Here is a 25,341-nt window from a genome sequence, read left to right as displayed (position 1 = left end):
GTTGCGGATTTTTTGCAAATGATCCGTAGAGCATGGGCATACATCCATGCGGGAAAAAAATGCAATCCACGATCTCCCACAAGCAATAAAAAATCCATTTAAGAATGACTCGCAGTGAATCTGCTACAGATATCCACATGAAAAATCCACGAGTGACGTGGACATGAGGCCTTAGGGTTCTCTGCTGAGATCTATTGTACTACATAGGTTTTCAGTAGTTTTGCTTCACGGGTGGTATTGCTTGGTAGGCTTGATGTGGATTGCTCCAGCCAGCCAATCCCCAAGGTCTGTTGCTCATATATACCAGCTTCTGTGATAGAGGCTGCTGGCTTTTTCTCTGATTGTTCAGTGTGAACAGTGTCATGCTCCTGCATTTCTGTGCAGCTCTCGGTACATGTAGTGTGAACTGTGTCTTGCTGTGGGTCCTTTATCATCTAGAAAAAGGTAGGTCCCTAGGTTCCAGTGCAGGATCTGCACCACACAATCCCACACGAAACATGCACATTCTGTTAATTCCTTCCAACTGACACATGTATACTGTTAAATGGCAAACAGGGACATGAACAAATATCTCCTTATCTGTGTACATGTGTATTCTGCAACATCATTCTGGGATATGAACACTCTGCAGAGTCGGAACTGCGGAACTGTGAACTAGACACGAAACTCGCCGGCAGGCGAACTCAGACTGAACCGCAGGACTGTGAACTGGACACGACTGGACATGACTCAGAAACAGACATAAAAGTCACGCCATTCACACTCACGAACTGGCAAAACCAGACCGAACAGCGAAACGGACTTCATACTCGCAGACAAACGCAAACCAACGCCTGATAAATGCTGAAAACATGCAGCAAACATACTTGCATGTATAAACAGATGGAATAGATGCTATGCGAGTTATTAGTTCATATTTTGGCCAAGATACTTAAGCCCGCAAGCCCACTTCAATGATCCTCTTTGTCTTGCGGTTCACTACACTAACGAGACAACTAACCCCTGGACACCTGCCTGCAATGTGGGGTGATCATTCAAACAGGGATGACCCCGTGCTGTAACCTAGGGACCTACCTCGTTCAAGATGATAAAGGACCCACAGCAAGACACAGTTTACACCATATATACCATGAACCACACAGACATGCAAGAGCATGACACGGTTCACACCGAACGTTGCACAGAAACTTCATGTCCAGCCACATGCACTGACACGCAGGAGCACAACACTGTCCACACTGAATAAACATAGAAAAGGCCAGCAGTCTCTAGCAGAGGAGCTGGTATATATGAGCAGCAGACCTGGGGGATTGGCTGGCTGGAGCAATCCACGCCCAGCCAGCTCATTCAACACTACCTGTGCAGCTATGCGGCTGAAAACCCATATAGTACAACAGATCCCAGAAGCAAACCCTAACAGAAGGGCTGTCACAGTGCAGAGGGATCAGCCGTATTCTCATTTGCAAAAGAAAAGACCAGAAGCAATGGGATGAAACTGAAAGATAGAGACACAAGTTAGATATTAGAAAAAATTATCTGACAGTGAGGGTGATCAATGAGTGGGACAGGTTACCACGGGAGGTGGGGAGTTCTCCTTCAGTGGAAGTCTTCAAACAGAGACAAGGATGATTTATTGAACCCTGTACTGAGCAAGGGGATGGACCCAATGACCTTTGAGGTTCCTTCCAACTCTACCATTCTTTGGTTCCTCAGCTGTGTCTGACCCAGCCAAGGACCCAACCTGCTCCTGCTTGATTGGAGGAGCAGAGGCTATTGCCCAGGTTTAAAGCCCAGGACCAAGCGCCATAAATTTATGATGCTTTGTCCTTAAAGGGTTAAAAACTCTTTGCGCCTCACTCAACAAAGGGGAGTATCTTATTTGGTAAAGGGTATGCTTAGTAAGAAAAATGTATGTCTGGAAATGTGGTGCAAACTAAGTCAACCAATAGGTGGTGTAAAGATGCACCAGATGTATCATCCAGCATAAGCCACTGTGATAAATTTGGCATATTCTCCGACTCTGTAGTTTAACTTAAAATGTACCTGAGTTTTCCCAAAAAATTTAAAAGCAGCTCAGGTCCTCATTGGCTGCTGTTTTGCTGCCATTTGCACCCAGTTTGAGTTCTATTAATTTAGTTGTCCATGTAAATTTTCCTGTTTTTCTGCTGCCTTGCTGTTTGCAATCCTCCTAGAAGTGGAGGGTGTTCCCTTAGCAGCTGTTCTGCCAGTAGTGTACTGGCCACCACTTCCTCCCCTATATTTCCTATACTGCCTTACATAGGCCCGCCCCAATTAACTGCAAGGCAGCATTTGAATACTCGCCTCTCATTTGCATATAGTAACTAGCTGTGTTCCCATGTCACTGTTGTTAGAGAAGGTCAAGTAACTAATGGCAGGCTGTGGCATGCAAACATGCTGAAAGGGGAACCTGCAGCATTTACAGTAGCAGCAAAGTGAATAAGATTTTAAAAATGTCATTCTTAGGGCTTATTCACAGGAGCACATATCGGCCGCAGTTTTCACGGCTGCGTGCAAGCGGCGCGAAGGGGGCGGGAGCTTAGCTCCACCCCGTCCCACCCTCCCATTGCTGGCTGCATGTAAAGGGCGGGGAGACGGTAGGAGCTTAGCTCCGCCTCTGCCCTGCCCCCTCCCATTGCAAACAGCCGGAGGGGAGGAGTGAGGCTGAATGCAGGCGAGGTGAAGAGAAGGAGACAGCTCAGATGGTAGCATATATCGGCCGGCCGTGAACATGGCGGTCGATATATGCTCCGCCCCAATTAACTGCAAGGCAGCATTTGAATACTCGCCTCTCATTTGCATATAGTAACTAGCTGTGTTCCCATGTCACTGTTGTTAGAGAAGGTCAAGTAACTAATGGCAGGCTGTGGCATGCAAACATGCTGAAAGGGAGACCCGCAGCATTTACAGTAGCAGCAAAGTGAATAAGATTTTAAAAATGTCATTCTTAGGGCTTATTCACAGGAGCGCATATCGGCTGCAGTTTTCACGGCTGCGTGCAAGGGGCGTGAAGGGGGCGGGAGCTTAGCTCCACCCTGTCCCACCCTCCCATTGCTGGCTGCATGTAAAGGGCGGGGAGAGGGTATGAGCTTAGCTCCGCCTCTGCCCTGCCCCCTCCCATTGCAAACAGCCGGAGGGGAGGAGTGAGGCAGAGAGCAGGCGAGGTGAAGAGAAGGAGACAGCTCAGATGGTAGCGTATATCGGCCGGCCGTGAACATGGCGGTCGATATATGCTCCTGTGATTAAGCCCTTAGGGTGGACGCACACTGGCAATTTTTTCTCCACTGCGCTGCGAGAGTAAAGTTAAAGTCTCGCATCGCAGTGCGAGAAAAAAGCCAGCATCACGCCGGGATATTGGCATGACGCTGGCATATTGCCAGTCTTTTCAATGGGGCCAGCGGCAGCAGCACTAGCCCCATTGAAAAGAGAAGCGGAATGCCGGGGACTTCTGCCACAGCTGTGACAGCTGTGGCTGGAGTTTCCTTCACCCCGGCTAAGATATAGCTATTCATGAATGAATAGCTAAGGGCAGTGTGTCATTGGCTGAGCGCTCAGCCAATAGCTAAGCAGTAGCTGCTATTGGCTGAGCCCTTAGCCAATCTGCACAGCCCTTTCAGGAGGGGGGATTTTTAAATCCCCAACTGCTGAAAGAGCTTAATAGCAGTGCAGGGAGCGACCAGGAGGACACGTCTGAGCGCCGGAGAGGTGAGTAGATTTTTTTTTTTACTGATTATCGGGGAAGGGCTTATATTTCAAGCCCTTCCCCGCTAATCATTCCACGGGGCTTGCCAAACCATTGCTTTCAATAGGATCGGCAGCAGTGCCGATCCCATTGAAAGCAATGGGATAGAATGGCGCGGACTTCTGCCACAGCTGTGACAGCTGGGGCAGAGGATTCCTTCATCCCCGCGGTCCCCGTGGGGATGAAGGAAACTCCTGTCACAGCTGTCACAGCTGTGGCAGAAGTCCGCGGCATTCTCCCTATGTTTTCAATGGGGCTAGCGCTGCTGTCACTGGCCCCATTGAAACCACTAGCGATATGCCGGTTCTATACCGGAGTCTTTCTTGCGCTGCGAGGCGAGAGTTTTCTCGTGCTCTCGCAGCGCAAGAGAGAAAATATAGCTAGTGAGTGTCCACCCTTACTCTGCTGAAAAAATCCATTGCAGAAATGGACATGTGGTGCAGGATTTAAAACCACAACATGTCAATTATGGCAGCGAATTGTCGGCACAGAATCAACCTATTCAAATTCCACATCAAAAACCATGTAAAAGTCGGCACCAATTGGTGCAGATTTTGACACAGATCTTGTACTGAAGATCCGCTGCGGAATGTCTGCTGCAGACTTTTAGCAGGAAATTCCGCCCTTTGTGAACATACCCTAGAGGTGTGATCACACTTTACTGATTAGCTACAGATTTTGTTATGGATTTTGGTGCAGATCTGCAGCTGATTTCACAACCTCAATCTGAATTCAGTTGAAAGGGTGAAATCTACTGCAGTTCTACAAAAAATCTGCAACAAAATCCGCAACAAATCAGCAATGTGAGACCACACCCTAAAGCGGTTTTAAAGATAAGAGCCAGAAAGTGATCACTATGTCAGGCTGTATTTGGAGAAACTCAGAGTAACTCATAAACCTGCAATTTTTTTAATGTGAATGCGATGAGTTTTGCGAGAAAAATACCGCATTGTGCTTCAATCGCATGCTGTTGCAATAGTAAAAAAAAAATTGCATTGCACTCTACATGCAAGTGCAATGCAATTATTTTTGCTTCAATAGAAAATAATGGCCGACATCCGAAAATAGGACATGCTGTGATTTTTTGATCCCGCACTATTTGCACGAGCGAAAAATCACTCATGTAAATTAACCTATTGAAATCAATAAAAACTCAAAATAACAAGACTTGGTGCTGCTCTTACACATACGTTGCCAAATGCCACTTCAAACCATATAGCATTTTTTTTATTTATCACCAACGCGTTTCAACCCTGGATTGGGTTTTTCCTCAGGAATCCAGGGTTGAAACGCGTAGCCTGTCTACTTTTGTATTAAATACAAACAGAGGCGTAACTTGAAGCTCCTGAGCCTCAATGCAAAACCTGTAACAGGGCCCCCAACTATAATGCTTTATTCATAGTACTGGGCTCCCTATATGTAGAAGAGAGGCCTTATGGGCCCCCCAAGGCTCCTGGGTCCGGGTGCAATCGCATCCCCTGCATCCTCTATAGTTACGCCACTCAATACAAACTACTATTTAGTTTGAAGTGGCTTTTGGCAAAGTATGTCTAAGAGCAGCGCCGAGTCTTTCTAGGTTGAGTTTCTATTGTTGACCTGGTCTGGAGCATTGGGGAAGCTTCCCGGTATATAAGGACAAGGACTTGCAACTCTCCATGTGGATAATTATGGACCAGCTCTGATTTATATTTCTGAAGCACTTTTATGTAGTTGCGCTCATACCTGACACAACCTCCGCAGGTGAAAGAGCAATAATTCTTTTTGTTGCAACATTAGGTGATATGTATCAATGCCAACTACCCTTCACTTCTAAGGTTACACAGCTGAACCTCCGGAGCAGCCTGGACACTGGGCTATGTTACCGGCTCCCACTGGCATCTCTTATATTCAATATTAATAAAGCCATCTACATTAAATCTTATTCATTAACTAGTTCCGTTTTTTTTTCATTTAGGCTTTCTCCTAATGTGTTTATCTGTATTGATGTCACTGGATGAAAACACCCATAAAAATGCCAAGGATAGGGCATGCAAAGATTTCAGAAAAGCATAGTACAAAACACTAGAAATCACGAGCAGTGAGAGTATCTAGGGCTCCCTTCACACTGCCGTCTGACCTGATGTTTATAACAGAAGCCATAATTCTGTGTTGAATCCATCATACAATGACTGGCAGACCCAATTGAATTATGATGGAGTATGTTAGGGTTCCGTCAAAGTTTCCATCATTCAGACAGCAAGAATAGAGCTGCATGCAGCAATATTTCTGCCGGCAAGAATGACAGAATTCCCAACAGACCCTATGATGAGGCCTCATCAAACAATGTATGTAAATGAACACAATTAGAGCCTCCGTGACGGCCAATAAACTTCTTACGGTGGTCACTAATGGGCTCTAAACCTGCACGTACGCCTTTTTTACAGCAGTGCAGGTTTAACTCGGCAAGGGTGTCCCCTGCTAAGAAGACATGGAGCTTGGCTGTCAGTCTTGCGCCAATGGCTGAGAGAGGAGAAATCTCTAATCCCGGCCGTTTAACCCGTTACATGCTGCAACAAATGGCAAATGTAAGCGAGTGACCCCCTCTCACCCTTTGGCACTCCGCAATGCAACTGTGACGTGTTGATGGCTGCCCATAGCAGCCAAAAGACTGACATAGTCCTCTGTGTCCTTGAAGATTTGGGGGGGGGGGGTTGCGGGGGGTGACGCGGAGCGGCGGAGGAGAGCGGGGTGGAGATTGAGTGAGATCTCTCTCTCCCTCCCGATCCCCTGCACAACCCCCGGCTGACCCCCCCCCCCCCCTTTCCCGAATCTTCAGGGACGAGCCAGCAGGTACTCGAAAAAGGCGATGCTCTCTTGAGTAAATCGCCTTAACGAGTATGCTCGCTCATCTCTATTGCTAGGTCAACAAAAATATGAAGGAAATCACTTGGCCATTAAGGTGCAAACTAGGCCAGTCAGAAAGAGGTTAAAGAAAATGTTACTATTTCCAAGACGATGTTCTCTGATGAATTTGCATATAAGGAGATTCCCAGCTTTAAATGGTAAAGGTGCTGTCTGGTTCAGAAAAGCCATTTTTAAATAAGCCTGTTAGGGAAATAAGGGACTCGGCGTGTCCATGCATTAATTTCATTAATAGTGTAATGCTTCGTTTCCCCTGTAGTGGTGCTGCAGTAAATTGAACACTTGCTGCCGGATTCCTCCTGATGTCTCAGCAGCATAAAACCCCATGATCAGTTTATTTCATGGGACTCTCCAAAAAAATATATATATATAATCCAAAGTGTAAGAAAAAGTTATGCAAATTTCCTCATAGTTTTCAAGATCCCTGTTTTCCCTCAGTGGAGGGAGGGGGGAGGGTCATTCAAATCTACATCCAGAGGCTGAAAGCCCCATACAGACTTAATACTTTTAACAACTGAAAGTTTTCTACTATTTTATCTTCTGTGATATGAACCAATACATTTTACCCGTGTGAAGGGCTTCCCGAAAGGGTGTACTGGGCTTCACAATGGAGCACTAAGATGGCAGCGGAACTGAGCATGCTCTGTGGGAACTTTCTAGTGAGATGGTGTCAGCACTATAAAAGGACAATCTCCTGCTGCACCACAAAAGATTGCAGGGATTGTGAGAGCGAGTAGAGGTGCTGCTGGAGAGATGCAACAGTCTGCAGAGGAGCTGCTGCTGGAGAGGGAAACTGCAAAGGACACCCCTGGGGGCTTTTGTGAGGGCACAAGAAGCACTGACTAAAGGACCCAGAGACTGTTTGCTCCCAAAAGGGAGAAAGTAGCCACACTACAGCCACAACCAGGGAGAGACAGCTGGACTGTGACTGTGATAGAGGATCACTCTTGACCCTGGGCCGGTTGTAGTGCTGACTCCCACGTGTCGTCCTGTAAGTGAGGCTGGTCTCAACTCCAAAACGAGGTGTGCACACAGTTGTGCAACAGACCTGTTTCATAGCGGTTAGCAGACCAAAGGATTTGGATTGGTTAGGAAAGTTCCACTGCTCTTAGTACAGATCGAGATAGAGAGAGACATAAGAGAGACACTTTTGATTGGAGTTTGAAAGCTGGGTTAATAATAGACTGCCTAGATAGCAGCAGAGTATTATCCCCTTTTGAAGATGAACTATGTATTTAGTGATGTGATTTATATTTTGCTCTACAGGACTTATCTTCATACAGTATTATTGATAACGTTCTGATGGTATTACTCTGCATTGTGCACTGAGTACAGGTAATCTTAGGACTTAGCTGTAGTTAGCGGCAGGTAAATCTATTGTTTACTTGTTACTATAACATTACTCACTTTCATTCTTTTGTTCAAAAATAGTTATTGCACATTTTTGTGACACCTGCTGTATTGTATTCTTAATCTACATCGAAATACCACCTACCCACAACACCTGTAGGGGTACTTGGTGATTATGTGCCCACAAGCGGCCCATTCCTGCCCACTCTACCAGCTGCTATCACTATCCCTGTCTGTTCTTACACGTCTAAAAAATAAGTAGCAGTCTGTTTCTTTAGTCTTGCAAGATAAGACAGCTGCACTCTAACACCACCCCCACTCTCTTAATAAATCTTGAGCTTTTTGTAATGCTGGAGAGCTCGTTTCGAGTAACGAACCCCATTGAAGTCAATGGGAGTCCAAGCATTTTTCAATGGAGCCGCGGCTGCTGCCCGCGGCTCCATTGAAAACAATGGTCTACCAGCACCCCTGAATTGTTTTTCATGGAAGGGCTTTACATATAAGCCCTTCCCTAAAAAAACAATAATTTTACTGTAAAAAAAAATAAAATAAAACAAAAACTACCTCTCCGCCACTGCCGTGTCCCCCTCGGGGATGCAGAACACATCTGCCGCATGCGGCAGATGTTTTCTTCATCCCCGCTAGTAAAAAGAATTCCCTGCTGCTGCACCTGCCACATCTGTGACAGATGCAGCAGAGGAATTCTTCAGTTCCCTACCGCAGCTGTCACAAATGACAGCTGCAGTAGAGGATCCTGCTGCCGGCACCCCGTCATTGGATTTCAGGGAAGCACTCAGCTAATCACAATCAGCTCTTTCAGCAGGCGGGAATTTTAAATCCCCGCCTGCTGATAGATCAGCACTGCAGAGCTGGGGACAGCGCAGAGAAGACACGGGTGAGCCGTGCAGCTGAAGGGAGGCGAGTATGTATTTTTTTACACTACTTTTACTGGTTTTTCAGTGAAGGGCTTATATTTAAAGCCCTTCCCTGAAATCCAATGACAGGTGCCGGCAGCAGGATCCTCTACCGCAGCTGTCATGTGTGACAGCTGCAGTAGGGAACTGAAGAATTCCTCTGCTGCATCTGTCACAGATGTGGCAGGTGCAGCAGAAGGAAATTCTTTTTACTAGCGGGGATGAAGGAAACATCTGCCGCATGCGGCAGATGTGTTCTGCATCCCCGCGGGGGACACGGCAGTGGCGGAGAGGTAAGTTTTTGTTTTATTTTATTTTTTTACAGAAAATAGTGCCCCTATATGTAGCCCTAAATAACAATAGTGCCCTCTGTGTGGCCCTAAAGAATGGTAGTGCCCCCTCTGTAGCCCTAAATAACAATAGTCCCCCTCTGTTTAGTAATAATGCATCCTTCTGTGACCTTACTTATTAACGTTATGCCCCCTCCTCCATCCAAGCAGCAAAGAGTCAAGAAACAGACATTGCTATTAGCCGATGTAACAAATTGGGAAGGTGTCTTGCTGCATAGCTGCCACTTTTTTTTGCCATATCTCTATGCCCCATCCTATTCTGCACCCTGTGATTCTGTGAGCAGAGCCCCGGACAGCGCTTCTAGGTGAAGTATACTTTTTTTTTTTTTTAATTCCTGCAATTAGGACTTATTTTCATGGTAGGGCTTATATCTCAAGCTTTCCCACGAAAATCCTCGCATGTGGTGCTACAAAGTCGCAGTATTCCCGCTAGAAGATGCAGCGATATCGCATAGACCAGCGATGCAATATTACTGCGATTTCCTTGGGGAGATGCTGTGACGCCAGTGTGAAGGAGGCCTTTAAATGCAAATTTCACCCTTTTCATTGCATGTGAAAAAAATGAAGCAACTTTGCAAATAGTTTGGAATAAAAGAAAAACTTCCCATTGTTTCATGTTTACAGCTCCTATGCAGAGTTATGTGTCTCCATGGTTACAAACAAATCCTGACTAGTCTGATGCTGCAGTGATGTTACTCCCCGTACTCCTTGCCAACCTGCAGTAAAACTGGGACAGATGGAAAAATACTGGAACCACTAATAATTATATGCAGCTCGGCATTCATCCTTTTTTCTCTCCTGCTGGAACGCAAAGGATAAAAAAAAATCAAACCAACTAAACCTCTTTGTCTAAGCCCCTTAAAATCAGCCCTAAGCAGAAATGGAGGAGACCAGAAGCTGATGGATCCCTCCTTTCTCTGCCAGAAAACTTACAGAAGACTTACATAAACTTGCATAAATTCTTGAGGATGAATGTATCTAATTAGTGCTCCATTAATGAGATGTACGTCGTTAGAAGAGAGATAATTGTGTTTATTTTTTTCTTAGCTGAGACTATTTATTAAAAAACTTCTGTGAGAGCGGCCATATTGGAGCCGCACACTTCCTCCCTGTTTTGTCACTATGGAAAGTGGAGCTGTGTGTGCTTTATCGCAGCTACAAGTGATGAAAGTTAAAGTGACCCTCCAGTTTTCGAACAAAAGTCTGTCCTAGGAGCAGCAGGGAGGCGGACGGGGTAAATTACTTGCAGCTGTTCTTTTCAGCCGTCCCTACGATCCGTCAGTTCTAGATCCTCTTTTTGACTTTCCAAGATGGCCGACTTCATCTTCAGACTGCATAGAGTTAGACTACTAATGCATTATACCTGCTCTATGGCTGGCCAGAGATGCTCATGTGATCAGCACTGGCCAATCAGAAAGCAGTGCACCATGTGCATTAGGTAGTAAGAAAATTGCTGCAGCCATCTTCGACTGCCAAAAACAGAGCCTGAAACTGACCGATCAGAGGGGCGCTAGAGAACTTTTTCAGCTAATAAACCCTCATGTCCCCGGGACAGGATTTTTTCCCAAAACCGGAAGGTCATTTTAAAGGAGTTGTGCTATGATAGGGGATAATGTTTTGTTCAGTGGGGGTTTAACCTTTGGTACCTCCACTAATCCTGAAAATGAGGGTCCCAAAGGTCCCTGCAGGAATTGAACTCAACTATCTTCAGTGTCCTATTGTTATGCATGGAGAGATGGTGCACATGCTCAATGCCCTTTCATTCATGTGAGGACCTCCAAGACCCATGTTCTCAAGATTGGTGGGGGTGCCATAGACTCCTATGGTACTTTTGGTGTGCAAAACTCAGGAAAATAGAGCGGTTCCTACTTTTTCCTGCGCACAATAAATGCGCGTGCAAAACACGCTTATGAGAATAAATCCATTGAAATCAATGGGTTGTATTCTCTCCGTTAACGCGCAGATTTTTTTTGTGCGCAAATAACTGCGCAAACACGATCTTGTGAAGAAACCCTTTAGTTGCAGATTGTCACCTCGGATATCATTCCTTCAGGACGGTTTCAAAAAAGCCGTATGCGCAACTACGCTCGCCGGTGCAGAACATAGTTGCGCCTGACTCTCGACAGTCGTTCAAACTCTGTGTTATAGCGCAGTAGTTTGAAAAAAATAACGGCAAAATAGGTGCTGCCCGATCTTTCCTGCACATAGTTAATACTACACATTGGAAAAATAGGGCAAGTCCTGTTTTTGTGAGAGATGGTGCACATGCGCCCGTACAATTAATGGCCAAGAATCCCGATAGCGAAAACAAAAGCATTGAAATCCATTGATACCAGTGGTTTGGTTTTGTCCCGTTATGCGGCCATGATTATCACAGCCCTTAATACTTATGCGAGGAGGATAGGACAGGACTAGAGATGAGCGAGTATACTCGCTAAAGGCAATTACTCGAGCGAGCATTGTCCTTAGCGAGTACCTGCCCGCTCGGAAGAAAAGATACGGCTGCCGGCACGGGTGAGAGGTGAGTTGCGGCAGCGAGCAGGGGGGTGCGAGGGGGAGTTTCATCACCAACACAGAAGGGGGTTCTTTACTGTAAGAGCAGTGAGACTGTGGAACTCTCTACCTGAGGACGTGGTGATGGAAAAATCTGTAGAGGAGTTCAAGAGGGGACTAGATGGGTTTCTAGGGCGCTATTATGTTATAGGACATAGACATTAAATAACCAGCGGGGTTGTTGATCCGGGTCTTGGAGTCCAGTAGGAACTTTCAAACGTTGATCCAGGGAATAGTCTGATTGCCATTTTGGAGTCGGGAAGGAATTTTTTCCCCCGAATGGGCTAATTGGCTTCTGCCTCATTGAGGTTTTTATTGCCTTCCACTGGATCAACAAGGGGGGGGGTGGAAACAGGCTGAACTAGATGGACAATGTCTCCTTTCAGTCTAACATGCTATGTTACTATGTAGTGCAGAGTTTGAATAGTCAACCCCCCCCCCCCCCCCTTTCCCGGATCATGCAATAATGCGTCCCGTAGTGTTGGGCGTATAAACGCATGCGCCCGTCTGTTTTTGCCATAGCTCTGCTGACCACTGGCGTAACTACAGGGGATGCGGCTGCACCCGGGCCCAGGAGCCCTAGGGGGCCCATGGGGCCGCTCCTCTTCATGTAGGGAGCCCAGTACAATGAATAAAGCATTTTAGTTGGGGGCCCTGTTACAGGTTTTGTATTGGGGCCCAGGAGCTTCAAGTTACACCTCTGCTGCTGACCATATTCCAATTTAGTCCCTGAAGTAAAAAAAATGGGCCGCAGTGAAGAGGAAATGTCAGCCTATTGTTTGCCCTCCAATGGCTAATGCGAAAACTGGAATATTTCAAAATTGTTTTCATCTGGATAGTCACAGAAAAAATAAAAACTGCATTAAAAATGTTCAAAATTATATTTATAATAACATTCTGATTTGAATAATGTCATTTTCTGCTAGTACATTCCCTGCAAAGCGACGCTCCCGGATAAAGATGGCGGCAGCGCTTATCTGACGATCCGATGCACACTATGCATTGGTAGTTTTAGGGCTCATTCACATGAATGTATTTTCGGTCCGTATTGCACACGTATTTTTTTATGTGTGTAATTTGGACAGATCGAACCCCATTGATTTGCATTGGAGTACTCAGGCGAGCATATTTTTTACGCAACTTTCAGTTGCGTGAAAAAGAAATCGCAGCGTGTCCTATTTTTGTGTGTATTCAAGGACCGAAAGCATCCATTACATTCTACGGGATCCCGTGAATATGCGCACATACACAGTTGCATGCGTATTCACTGCATCTTTATGCATGTTGGCAGGAGGCTGTGGTTAAGGGCTTTAACAAACGAACGTGTTTAACTCTTTCCAAGCCACTGTCTGAAGTCTAAAGACATTCTGATTGAAGGCTGTACAGCTCCGATGTCGGAAGACGTCCGGCAGGGTATTCTTACTGTATATTACTGGCCGCTCTGTTGTCAGGGGCCTCTCCAGCATGTCCCATACCGCAGTACTGGCTCTAGCCAGCAGATGGTGGCATTGTATAATGGCAGAAAGAGAAAGCCCCCTAGGAAATCCTGAATCCCAAATTGGATTGCAAAGGGAACTTAAGTCCCGTTATGCGACCATGAAAATCATGGCCGCATGATGGGATGAAACTATTGATTTCAATGGTTTCGTTTTTACTTGTTTTTTTTTTAGGCGCGAATACCACGCCCAAGAAAAGATAGGACTTGCTACATCTTTCCAGCACTTCGGTCCTGTCCGATCTTTATCGAACGTAATATTAACTTCTTGCATTTTTTTTCAATTTCTTGCACTATGGCGCACAGTTTACATGGTCAGAGATAAAAGAAAAAAACATTTTCTGTTTTTTTCTACATCAATGGTTCCATTTTGGACCATTATACAGCTATAATTTTCACTTGCCCATCTGTTTAAGCCCTAATACATACTGAGGCCTTTGAGAGACGAGCGTGTTATGCAATACACTCACTCCCACGCAAAGTTTTTGCGCAATCAATAAGTGTATTTTGCGCTTGTGCAATTACAGAGCGCATTTCTGCAGGCACCGTTCATCCATATAGGTGGGGGAATGACTCCTCCCTGATTTAAAGGGCTAATTAGCTTAACCCGCTGCTGGTGATCGCGGGTATGAGCTACGTTTAGCACATACCCTTGCATGCAGGTGTGCGTGTTTGCGCACCTTCAATAGACCTCTATAGGGCTCCTTGGTGTGCAAACATGCACAAGATAGAGCAGGTCCTGTTTTTGAAAACTATGGGTGCAATACAAAGAAGTGAGAATGAACCCCTTGAAATCAATGGGCTCTACTCTATGCAATATGTGCTCAAGACTTTCCCGCTCGAAAAATCACAGTGTATTACGTTCATCTGTTTAAACCCTAATACACAGCGTGGACCGGGCAGGCAGAGAAGCGGGCATAGCCATCTCCGTTTGTCCAGGCCCAGTGGGTCACTTTAAGCCCATTAGTGGGTATTGATCTGTGTCCTATAACTTGTGTGCATGCATTCCTCCTCTACAACCGAGGTGTACAACCTGCGGTCTGGGAGCTACATGTAGCCCGCGATGCCAATCTGTGTAGCCCCAGTCATCTGGGCACAGAAATCATCGCATGTGACTGCTCATGTGTAGTGTCCATGCCAGAGAGAAGAGACGTGGCACAATGCTCAGAAGCAGGAACAGGCGTATACTAATAGTGCTCTGTGTGACCATCTCTGAGTCCCCCATATATATTAGGAAAATGGGGTCCATTGACCCGTTTTACTCTCCAGAAAGGAGCATATCAGAAAGAGGTGGTTGTTTCTCTCTCCATTGTAATTTATGGGAGATTCAAAATGCCAGGTGGCTACCACAACACCCAACATCTACTGTGTAGAGACCCCACTTCTCTGGAGTGCTAATTAGAGTAGAAAGGTTCCTCCATTTTTCCAATAAGTGGGCGTTCTACAAGTGCAACGTTCACCCATCAGCCATTTTTGACATATCCTTTAGATATGCCACAAATATCTCAGATGGGAATATCCCTTTAACTCCTACCCAAAGTGCGCCATATATGTATGGCATATGTTGGATATTGTCTGGGCAGTCGAGTCCGCTACATGATATGCCAGATGTCAGCCATCTTTGACATTGGACAGCCGCGCGCAACAGCTACAATCAGCGTTCATGACGATCATGGCTGTAACCCTTTAAATGGCACAATTCATGTTCAAGGGTCTCAAACCTGAGATAATGTTTGGATGTCATGGCAGCCCACGGCTTTCTGAAGTCCCCTGGTCTGTCCTGAATGATTGCCTATTAAGGCATGCCTGTGGTATGTCTTAATAGACTGCTTGTTAGAATATGAGGGATTCAACAATCACAAATTCAAGTCCCTTGTGGGGAGCTATAGAAAAATGTCAAAATGAGTTAAATCCATTTTTTTACTTAAAAAATTAAGACATATTAAAACTTTAATCCCCACCACCACCAACAACAGACACTTTTCCCAGTTGCCTCAAGAAGAAAATTTAAAATAAAAAATTGTTACCACTGCATCTACAAAAGTGCAGGTTATTAAAATATCACATTATTTATCCCACACGGTGAACAACACTATAAAAAATGTACGCAATGCCACAATTGCACTTTTTTGGTCTTCCCATATCAAGAAAAAATTGAAGAGAAAGGGATTAAAGAGTTGTGCGTATGCCAAAATGATAAAAACTACCGGTTACCGTGCACAAAACGTGCATACAACCCGATTGGTGACAAAATAAAAAAAGTTATGGAGGTCAAAAGATGGCGACAAATAGCAAATTTTTTGGGGGGGGCATTTTTTTTGGGAGCCTTGTAAATTAAAAAACTATATAATTTTGATATCGCTATAATTGTACTGACCTGTAGGATATAGATAACATCATATTTACTGTAGCACGAATGTCGTCAAAAATTTTGTGACCCATAAATGGTGCAATTACTTTTTTTTCCCATTTCTCCCCACTCAGAGGTTTTTAAAAACTTTTCGATCACATGATATGGTTAGTTAAATGGTACCATTGAAAAATACAACTCGTCCCATAAAAAAACAAGCCCTCATGTAGATATGAAACCGGAAAAAATAAAGGGGGCGGAGTTTTTGAAAGTGGGGAGGCAAAAAAAAAGAGGGGAAAACAAAAAAGTACTGCAGAAAGAAGGGCTTAAGTGTTTTTGCAGCCCTTGGGAGTGGTACAGTATGACGATGTGGCTCTAGGGCCAGAAGAGGTTGTGCATTCTAGCTATCTATAGCACATCAGTGATCACCCAGCAGGGTTATCCTAACCTCCTTGCTGCAAGTATTGCATTGGCTGTGAGTCCCCAATCTTCCTCATAGTCATCAGCTATTCTTCCAAGTATCCTGCATTATCACTCCATTACTAAAATATTTTTTTTCCCCCCGCAGATATTAGTCTATTTCCTTGATGGGCAGCCAATTGCACTGTATCAACGTCTTACACATCAATACTCATTTATGGCCTCGTAATTGCAGAACTGCATCCCTTGCCCTTATCTATCATAGTGACCCAAAGGATTACAGTTACATTAAAGCTGCGTAATTTCTTATCCAAGACAGTATATCATCACCAGCATTTACTGTTGGGGCTAAGTGTTAACACAAATACAATTAAAGGAGATGTATACAATGTATGTCAATTAAGTATTTCCACAAGTATGGATGCATCACACATGTGAGAGGTCAGCCGAAGAGAACTGAAGACTTTGATCACTGCTGGTATTGCAAGGAGGAGGTCACAGAAGTGGTATAAAAGGCTTATTGAGATATGTAGGCTCTGATTTATCAAGGCACTGGCGTCAGTTTTCTGGCATTCAAAAGTGGCTAATAGTGGTGAACAAACTTTTGAAAAGTTTGGTTCAGCCTGTTTGCTGAATTTCAGCAAAATGTTCAGTTCAGTCCTAGTTAGTTTGAACTGAAGCAAAAGTTCACCAATACCCCTAAAACTGGTGTATAACACTGTCTAAGAGCCATAAAAGCCCTCTATAACAGAAGAAGAAAGAAAGAGGAAGAAAAAGGAGAGGGAGATGGAAGAAGAAGAAGAAGAAGAAGAAGAAGAAGAAAGAAGAAGAAGAAGAGGGAGAGGGAGAAGGAAGAAGGAGAGGGAGAAAGAAGAAGAATAAAGAAGAAGAAGGAGAGGGAGAAGGAAGAAGGAGAGGGAGAAAGAAGAAGAAGAAGGAGAGGGAGAGGGAGAAAGAAGAAGAAGAAGGAGAGGGAGAAGGAAGAAGGAGAGGGAGAAAGAAGAAGAAGGAAAAAGGAGAGGGAGAAAGAAGAAGAAGAGGGAGAAAGAAGAAGAAGAAGAAGAGGGAGAAAGAAGAAGAAGAAGAGGGAGAAAGAAGAGGGAGAAAGAAGAAGAGGGAGAAAGAAGAAGGAGAAAGAAGAAGAAGAAGTTGTTTTAGTGGGTTCAGCTGAGATGAGCCACCCAAGGTTCATTTTTGCACTTAACCAAACTTTTAGCAAAGTTTAATTTGAAACAGGCTTCAACTGTTTTTCGTTCACTCAACACTAGTTGCTAATTTTCGCGTATGCATCTTTTGCACCAAAGAATTGCAACTTTTTAGTTTTTTTCTGCACATTCACCACTTTTCATGGCTCAGCGGGAGGTGGCACGACCTCTCGCAGCCCAACATATTTACCATGATTTAGCTGGAAACTGGTGGAAATGATGCTGCCAATCTTTAGGCTAGCATAGATTTTTTTTTTTGATGCATGGACTCACATAAGATGTGCCAAATTCATTAGGGAGTAGGCATATCTTAAAAATCTGGCACATCTTACTCCAGCGCAGTTCATATCAAGACAAGGTCTCAGGGGATTCAAGATGGCCTCTTTAAAGATGACGTAGGGTAATATAAAACATCTAGCTCTCTGGTTGTCTAGAAACTACAACACCCAGTATACCCTGACGGCACAGTATAACAGAGCATGCGGAAAGCTTTAGTTCCCATGCAGGTACAACATCACTGGTTGGTCAAGACTGCATTAAACCAATAGGTTTACCTAAGGTTTATATTCCCTTACTCTTTTGCTATCTTTAAAGGGATCGGACCAGAATAACAAGTTATTCGCTATCTACAAAATAGGGGATAACTTGCTGATCAGCGTGGGCCTAACCGCTGACACCGCCGACGATCTCGTGAATGGGGGTCCCGGTTTCCCTGTCCTTCTCACTGCAGGATTATTGCACCCTGTGGTAAGGAGGAGACAGAATGAAGTGCCGGTCATTGAAGCGCGCTGACGCTGCATTCACTTTTAGTGGGACTGCGGAGATAGCTGAGTGGCGAGCGCTCGTCAGTTTCCGTCAGCACCGTTGAAGTTAATGCAGCAACTTTGCATTCATTCCAACGTCACTGCGGGGGAAGGAAGCAACCCTCGTAGTGACAGGCAGAGCTGGACACAGGGCCCCCCGCTCTCAAGATCAGTGGGGGTCTCATTGGTGAGACCTTCACTGATCAGCAAGTTATCCCCTATCCTATGGATAGGGGATAATTTATAATCTTGATACAACTCCTTTAAAATCCCCCTGATGCCCCAGAGCTGACATTCTGTTGTTCCCCTCTCTTCTTTGCCTACAAGTCCTTCAGAAATGGCATCACATAAATCCATGTGACCACTGCAGCCAATCACTGGCCTCAGCAGTCACGTGTCATAAATGCAGGCATCACTGCTCGGGCCAAGTGATTGGGTGCAGTGGTCATGTGGATGTACGACATCACTGTAGGAAAAGTAAACAAAGACTATTGACGACCATTGACGCATTAGAGCAGGTGTACAGGGTGACTTTGCCAGGCAGCTAATGCTTATTTTTTAATTTTGCCATATTGCAAAGTTTTAATTTTGCCATGGCAAGTTTTTAAAAATCCCTTCAATTAGAGAATTAGTATCCTTCATATCATCACACTTATGTGTCATAATGGCCAGCTTAAGGTATCATTCTCTAGAGGACCCAGCATGTCGCTGCATTACATGGACAGCCCATTGATTCCAATGGGAACTATGTAATGCTTCACTTTCCCTATAGAGGCGCTGCAGTGAAATTGAACACTTTGTCACACTTTCCTTCCCAGCTGATCGTTGGGGGTCCGAGCTGGGGGACACCATGTGACCAGCTTCTTGCCTGGTGACCCCTCGAGCAGTAAGCGTTTGTTCACACAGCAGAATCACTGCAGAATTTTCTACGGCACATTTCGCCCAAAAAAAGCACGTCAAAATCTGTTCTTTTTCACCGCGGTTTTTGACGCAAATTTATGTTTGGATTTTACTCTTTCAATGGGCAAAATCCTTCTGCGAAATTCCAATGTGGAAAATCACCTCTGCATCAAGAAGTGACACGTCACTTCCTGACACGAAAAAGCGATTTCCTGCATTGGAATTCGACATTTTGCCCATTGACAGCGTAAAATCCACACGTAAATCCGTGTCAAAAACCGCGGCAGAAAGCTGTGGAATTTTACTTGGTTTATGGAGGTAGAATGAATGCAGAAAATTCTCCTCCGAAGTCCCAATCCCATTGTGTGAACATGCCTTAAGGAGAAAACTTAGTATGAAATATATATACATTCTAAGGCCGTTCTCACACAGACCGCTGTACAACACTCCCATTGATTTCAATAGGGCCTCACCGTGATTTTCAAGCGCTGTCTTTTTAATTTACGTGCATTTTAGCTCTTTTTTATGCACCTCATCACAATGATGGGGTACGTTAAAAAAACGCTGTCAAAAGCTGTACAGTGCTTTTAAAAACGCCACTCGAAATTGCGGTAAAATGCAGCAATTTTGAACAAGGCGCTTTGTTAATACACGTGTGAGAGCGGCTTAAGAATATCACCCAGTATAATGTTGGGGGCTCACATAACAATTCCTTGTGTTACGTATCGTGCTGCAACATGCAGATATCATATATATATATATATATATATATATATATATATATATATATATATATATATATATATATATATATATCAGTCAAAAGAGTGATCCAGCACTATGCTCCAAAACATGGGTCTGTGGCCCCTATAAGAGAGAGAGATAGTAAGGGCTTCAACCCACTAGTGTATTTTTAACGCAGCGATATCGCAGTGTTTAAAAAAACGCTGGTGGCTAGAAGCCCTAAAACCCGATTGCAACATTGAAGAGTAGCATGTCAGAAGCAGAAATCTGATTTTCAGATCTCTCTAAGTCACGCCAAATTTAAATCTATGTGCCCGGGCACTATACATATATATACATGAATATGATTTTATGACCTTCTAGTCACAAACAGGTTTACTAGATGTTGTGGTTTTGATGACCTTCCATAGCTTGGGTATTTTTGTGGACTTTGACCCCCATTAACTTTGCAGGGTGGCAAAATATGAAAATGACATGTATTACATATGGTATGATAAGTGAGGTTTCCACTTGCACCAACTAATACTAACAGGATTTCTATGGAAGGCTGTGTATAGATATGTGGGACTAAAGATATCCAAATTCAATACATATATAAATAGATCTAATCTAAAATAAGTGCCCCTGCGGTGACAGTGTGGAGTAAAATACATCATCCAACGAGCACTTGATATATTTACTACACAGCTCCAAATAAATCCTGACGCCCCCCTTCACATTATTAGGTAAACTCAGGATTCTGCTTTTTATTTGTTGCATTACAACTTCTTTACTCTGTGACTGCTCTGCCATGCATCGCCTCTGCCAAGATTATTGATGCATTTATGCCCATAACCTACTATTAGGAGTCTGCCCTCTTACCCCAGTTGAAAAAAATGTCCCCTCCATGAAATGTTCCATACGTTCCTCCGCTGATCGCGCCATTACATTTATCAGTAATCTTAGAATAAAAATATTGTGTGCAATCTGATTAGAAAGCGGAATTTAGACTGCCCCAATTCTTAAAGACATATACAGGGTGCAGTCAAAAAGAGTGATCCAGCACTGTATCTCAATACTGGTATCCTATATTGAAGGAAGGCATAGATGGGATGGCGCTCAGGCCCCAGGGGGCTCTGGAATATGGATTTTAATTTACAGTTGCGACCCCTGTCAGAGATAGAGAGTAAAACCCAATTGCAAAGTTGAGAAGTAGCATGTAAGAAGCAGAAATCTGCTTTCCGCGTCTGTCTAAGTCTCATGGGTCTGCTGCTATGACTGCAGTAAGAAAAGCGTACTCAAAGTGGCCTCCTTCTGCTACAATAGGGGCAGATTATCCAGGAAGTCATCCACCGTTGTCTGCAGGGGATTCAGGTACCAATCCTTGCTGAGAGTCCTTGGAATGAACACGGGTCCAACAACGGCTGCATGTATGTATCATAGCCGAAGGAGGCCAGTTCGAGTACCCTTTCCTTACTTTGGTCATAGCCGCCATCCCACGGGACATAGAGAAATGCAGAAAGCGAATTACTACCTCTCCCATGCTACTCTTCAACTTTGCAATTGGGTTTTACTCTCTATCTCTTACAGGGGCCAAAAAATTAAAATTCATGTTCGGGGGCCCCCGGGGGCCCATGTGTGATACCATTGTGTAATGGATCCAGGTCTTGCTATTCAAGTACACTCTTGCTATTCCAATATGGGACACCAGTATATATAGAATATATAGTGTTGGATCATCTTTTTGATTACACCCTGTATATCTGCTGCTCATATAGCCAAGTACAACTGATTGTAGCAGCAAAACTGCAAATGCTACGAATTACAGCTGTGGAGTCACAGATTGGATGGAGACCACATATTTACAGAATACTCAGGCAAATGTATGGAAACAGACCAAAAACCTATGATCATTGGAAGTAAGCTGGATGTCTATATCTTGATAGGACGGACACTACTCTGAAAAGTTAGGGTCACATGACTTTAAAATGGAAAACTACTAATATTGGGCACAATATGGGTTAGTCCTGTGGAATGACAGTTTAGGTTAATATTAAAATGGAATAGTCCCCTGGTGACATGGCAGCATTGTTTCCCAATAAGGGTCTACTGCTACTACAATCATACAGCTGAACTTGGTGAGATATAGTACAACAGTTGAATAAGTTTGTCCCACATGAGTGCTAGCATAGCCAAAGCCATCATGAGTCCAAGGTAAATTAACAACTGCAGTATGCATCAGCATTCAGGCACAAACATGTTATCATCCAAGCTTGGGATTCCCCTTATTCGCAATCAAGTCAAAGCATTAGTATTGCATTTGGAGTTTAAAATGGATTCCATGCAGAATAACCTTAGCAGTAACATGAATAAAATGATGCATCAGTATTAACCATTAGTGCATTGCTATAGGCCCCTGGAATCAAGGTCGGGGTGTTAAAGTGATGAGGAGTAAATTAAATGAACTGCGTTGTGATCATGCAAATAGGACATAAGAAAGAGGGTGGAGAGAGGTTGCTTCATAAATTATACAGCACAACAGGCAACGTTCAGACCCGGAAACCAACACCTGTTAATGGGGCTAAAACCAACAAAAGTGAGACCACTCCTTGGTATGTGAAAGAACACGCATGGAATATGTCCATGGTGCTGAAATGATAACACGTGTGATCTGTCCATAGTGCTCAAATGTACACAGGTGTGATGAATCCTACACAGGTGTAATGTGTCTATAGAGCTAAACATACGAGTGTCCAATGAGGTGAACTCAACACAACTGTGATATGTCCTTACACAAGTGTGATTTCTCCATACTACTGTGTCCATGGTGCGAAAACACCAGTGTCCTTACACAAGTGCTCTTTATAAAAGTGCTCCTTACACAAGTATCCATGGTGCGAAAACCAGCACAAGTGTGCACTATCCTTAGTGCTGAACCTTACACAATTGTGGTCTGTGATGCTGAATTTAACCCAAATGTGTTGTGTCCATAGAGTTGAAGTGCAAGGTGTCCATGGTTCTGAAATCAACACTAGTGTGATTTGCAAAAGGTGGTAATTCTCACAAGTGTAAGGAATCCATAAAGCTGAACCTAACCCAAGTGTGCAAGGAACTGAAATAAACACAACTGTGACATGTTCATAATGCTAAACCTTACACAAGTGTGATCTGTCCATACTACAGAGCTTTACACAAGTGTAATCTGTCCATACTACTGAGCCTTACACAAGTGTGAGGTGTAGGTAATGTTAAAACCAGTGTAAGTGTGGTCTGCCCATGGTGCTGAAAAGGAAACAGGTGTGAGCTGTCTATGTTGCTGAACGTAATACAAGTGTGATCTGTTCATACTACTGAGCCCTACACAAATGTAATCTGCCCACGGTGCTGAAAACGACACAGGTGTGATCTGCCCATACTGCTAAATTTAACACAAGTGGGATCTGTCCATACTACTGAGTGTAAGGTGTAGATAGTGTTAAAAGCAGTATAAGTGTGATCTGTCCATGCTGCCAAAGCTAACACTAGTGTGATCTGCTCATGGTGCTGAAAACGACATAGGTGTGATCTGTCCATGCTGCTGAACCTAACACTAGTGTGATCTGCCCATACTACCCTGTTTCCTTGAAAATAAGACATAGCATGATTTTCCAGAATTTTTGAGGATGCAAAATGATTTTTCAGGCTTTTTGAGGATGCTTGAAATATAAGCCCTACTCCAAAATTAAGCCCTGCTAACAGTTAATTTAAAAAGTCAATTTAAATAGTGTCCAGGCAGCTATACATGTAAAAAAAAAGTTAAACCTTTTTGAACAAAAATAAATATAAGACACTGTCTTATTTTCGGGGAAACACGGTACTGAGCCTTACACAAATGTGATCTGCCCATGGTGCTGACAACAACACAGGTGTGAGCTGCCCATGCTGCTGAATGTAACACAAGTGTGACCTGTCCATACTACTGAGTGTGAGGTGTAGATAGTGTTAAAAGCAGTGTGAGTGTGATCTGTCCATACTTTTGAGCCTTACACAAGTGGGAGGTGTACCTAGTGTTAAAAGCAGTATAAATGCGATCTGCCCATGGTGCTGACAACGACACAGGTGTGAACTGCCCATGCTGCTGAACTTAACACAAGTGTGATCTGTCCATACAACTGAGTGTGAGGTGTAGATAGTGTTAAAAGCAGTATAAGTGTGATCGGTCCATGCTGCTGAAGCTAACACAAGTGTGATCTGCCCATGGTGCTGAAAACGGCACAGGTGTGAGCTGCCCATGCTGCTGAACTTAGCACAGGTGCGATCTGCCCATAGAGCTGAACCCGGTCCATGGTGCTGGAAGCAGGCGCATTCCCCATTCATTCCTACGTGGATTATCACAGACAGGCAGATGCAAGGAAAAGAGAGAGAGAGACAGAGAAAAAAATGCAAGAGGGACTCACCTTCCACAGTTGCAGTGACAAACCCGGTCTTCCCCTCTTAAATGCGGTAAGATATAATTGTGAAATCGGTCCAAAAGAGCGTTCATGTCCATCAAGCAAGCTATTGCCTGTAAGAGCCCATAACCAAGGCATCTGGTCAACTCTAGATGGAATAAAACATTGACTCTAGTTTGCTGGCTAAAAAAGACTGGAGCAGTCTTGACAATGCTGCCACTAAAGGACACACAAAGCACATACACACACACCGACACACACACACACCGACACACATACTGATGCACATAGAGTCAATATGACATTGCTACAAATACATCAAGTGAGAAGAGTTCCTCTTACCATAACAATGGACGCCCCCAGCACCATAAATATCATGGTGTTTGCGCTCATGTGCATATATATGCTATTGACAAGGTTGTGTCTATTTCCCCTAAAGAAGCCGGTTCTCTTCTTCTATTTCCTCCCTCTTCTCCGCAAAGGTCAGAATTGGTCATCTCCCCTCCCCCCCAAAAAAGCTGCAATCCTTGATGTTGAAGAAGAAGAACCAGAAACGATCCAGTTACATATAGATGTATATAGTCATGTTGGTAAACTACTGTACTGCACCCCCTTAAGGATTAAAGAAGACCCCCTCCTCCCTCCTTTTCTTAAGGAAGTGTGGGGGTCGTCTCAGTCTTGATCGCCCTTCTTTGACTCCCCCCCATTATAAAACAATGTGTCAAGCTTTTCCCCCCGCCTCTGAGTTTTAGGGCTGCCACATTTGCAAGGATGGCAAACACCCCTTCTCTGCATCAATTGATCCAAGGCAAGAAAATAAAGAGTCAATCAATAATTCAAGGCTCCTGGATGTTGTTCTCTATAGAAGAAGCAATGCACAGGCTGGTGGGCATCCGTCTCCCTTGGCTTCCTGAAGGCTCCCTTCCTCCCCCCCTTAAAAAAAAAATAGGCATCTATAGGGTGTATATAGACAGATGGAGACAGCACAGCGGAAGTAGGGGGGCACTGCTGTGTTCCCCCTCTAGAGAGGTAAACGTGATGTGTAGCAGCAGCTTGCACGCCCTGTTCCCTCTTAGTGACATTGCAGCCACAATTGATATTCTGCACCATGCAGTAGCAGCCACTGGGCTTCCACCTACTAAAATATGCTAATAGCATCAGCCATTGTTTTAAGTGAATAGCAGCGC

At 44.3% G+C, this 25,341-nt stretch overlaps 1 protein-coding gene across 1 annotated transcript in view; it reads right to left on the bottom strand.

Annotated features, from left to right (window-relative positions):
* TMEM240 (transmembrane protein 240) overlaps positions 1-24,252 on the bottom strand; it is an 80,638-nt gene extending 56,386 nt beyond the window's left edge. The window contains exon 1 of the mRNA XM_066572695.1: positions 24,161-24,252. Within this exon, the coding sequence (XP_066428792.1) occupies positions 24,161-24,252 (92 nt within the window). The remainder of the gene's footprint in view (positions 1-24,160) is intronic.
* Positions 24,253-25,341: the final 1,089 nt, after the last annotated feature.

Source organism: Eleutherodactylus coqui, chromosome 6, assembly GCF_035609145.1.
Source record: "Eleutherodactylus coqui strain aEleCoq1 chromosome 6, aEleCoq1.hap1, whole genome shotgun sequence".
Lineage (NCBI taxonomy): Eukaryota > Metazoa > Chordata > Amphibia > Anura > Eleutherodactylidae > Eleutherodactylus > Eleutherodactylus coqui.
Note: the sequence above shows the minus strand (reverse complement) of the source record. Positions and strands in the feature narration are given on the sequence as shown.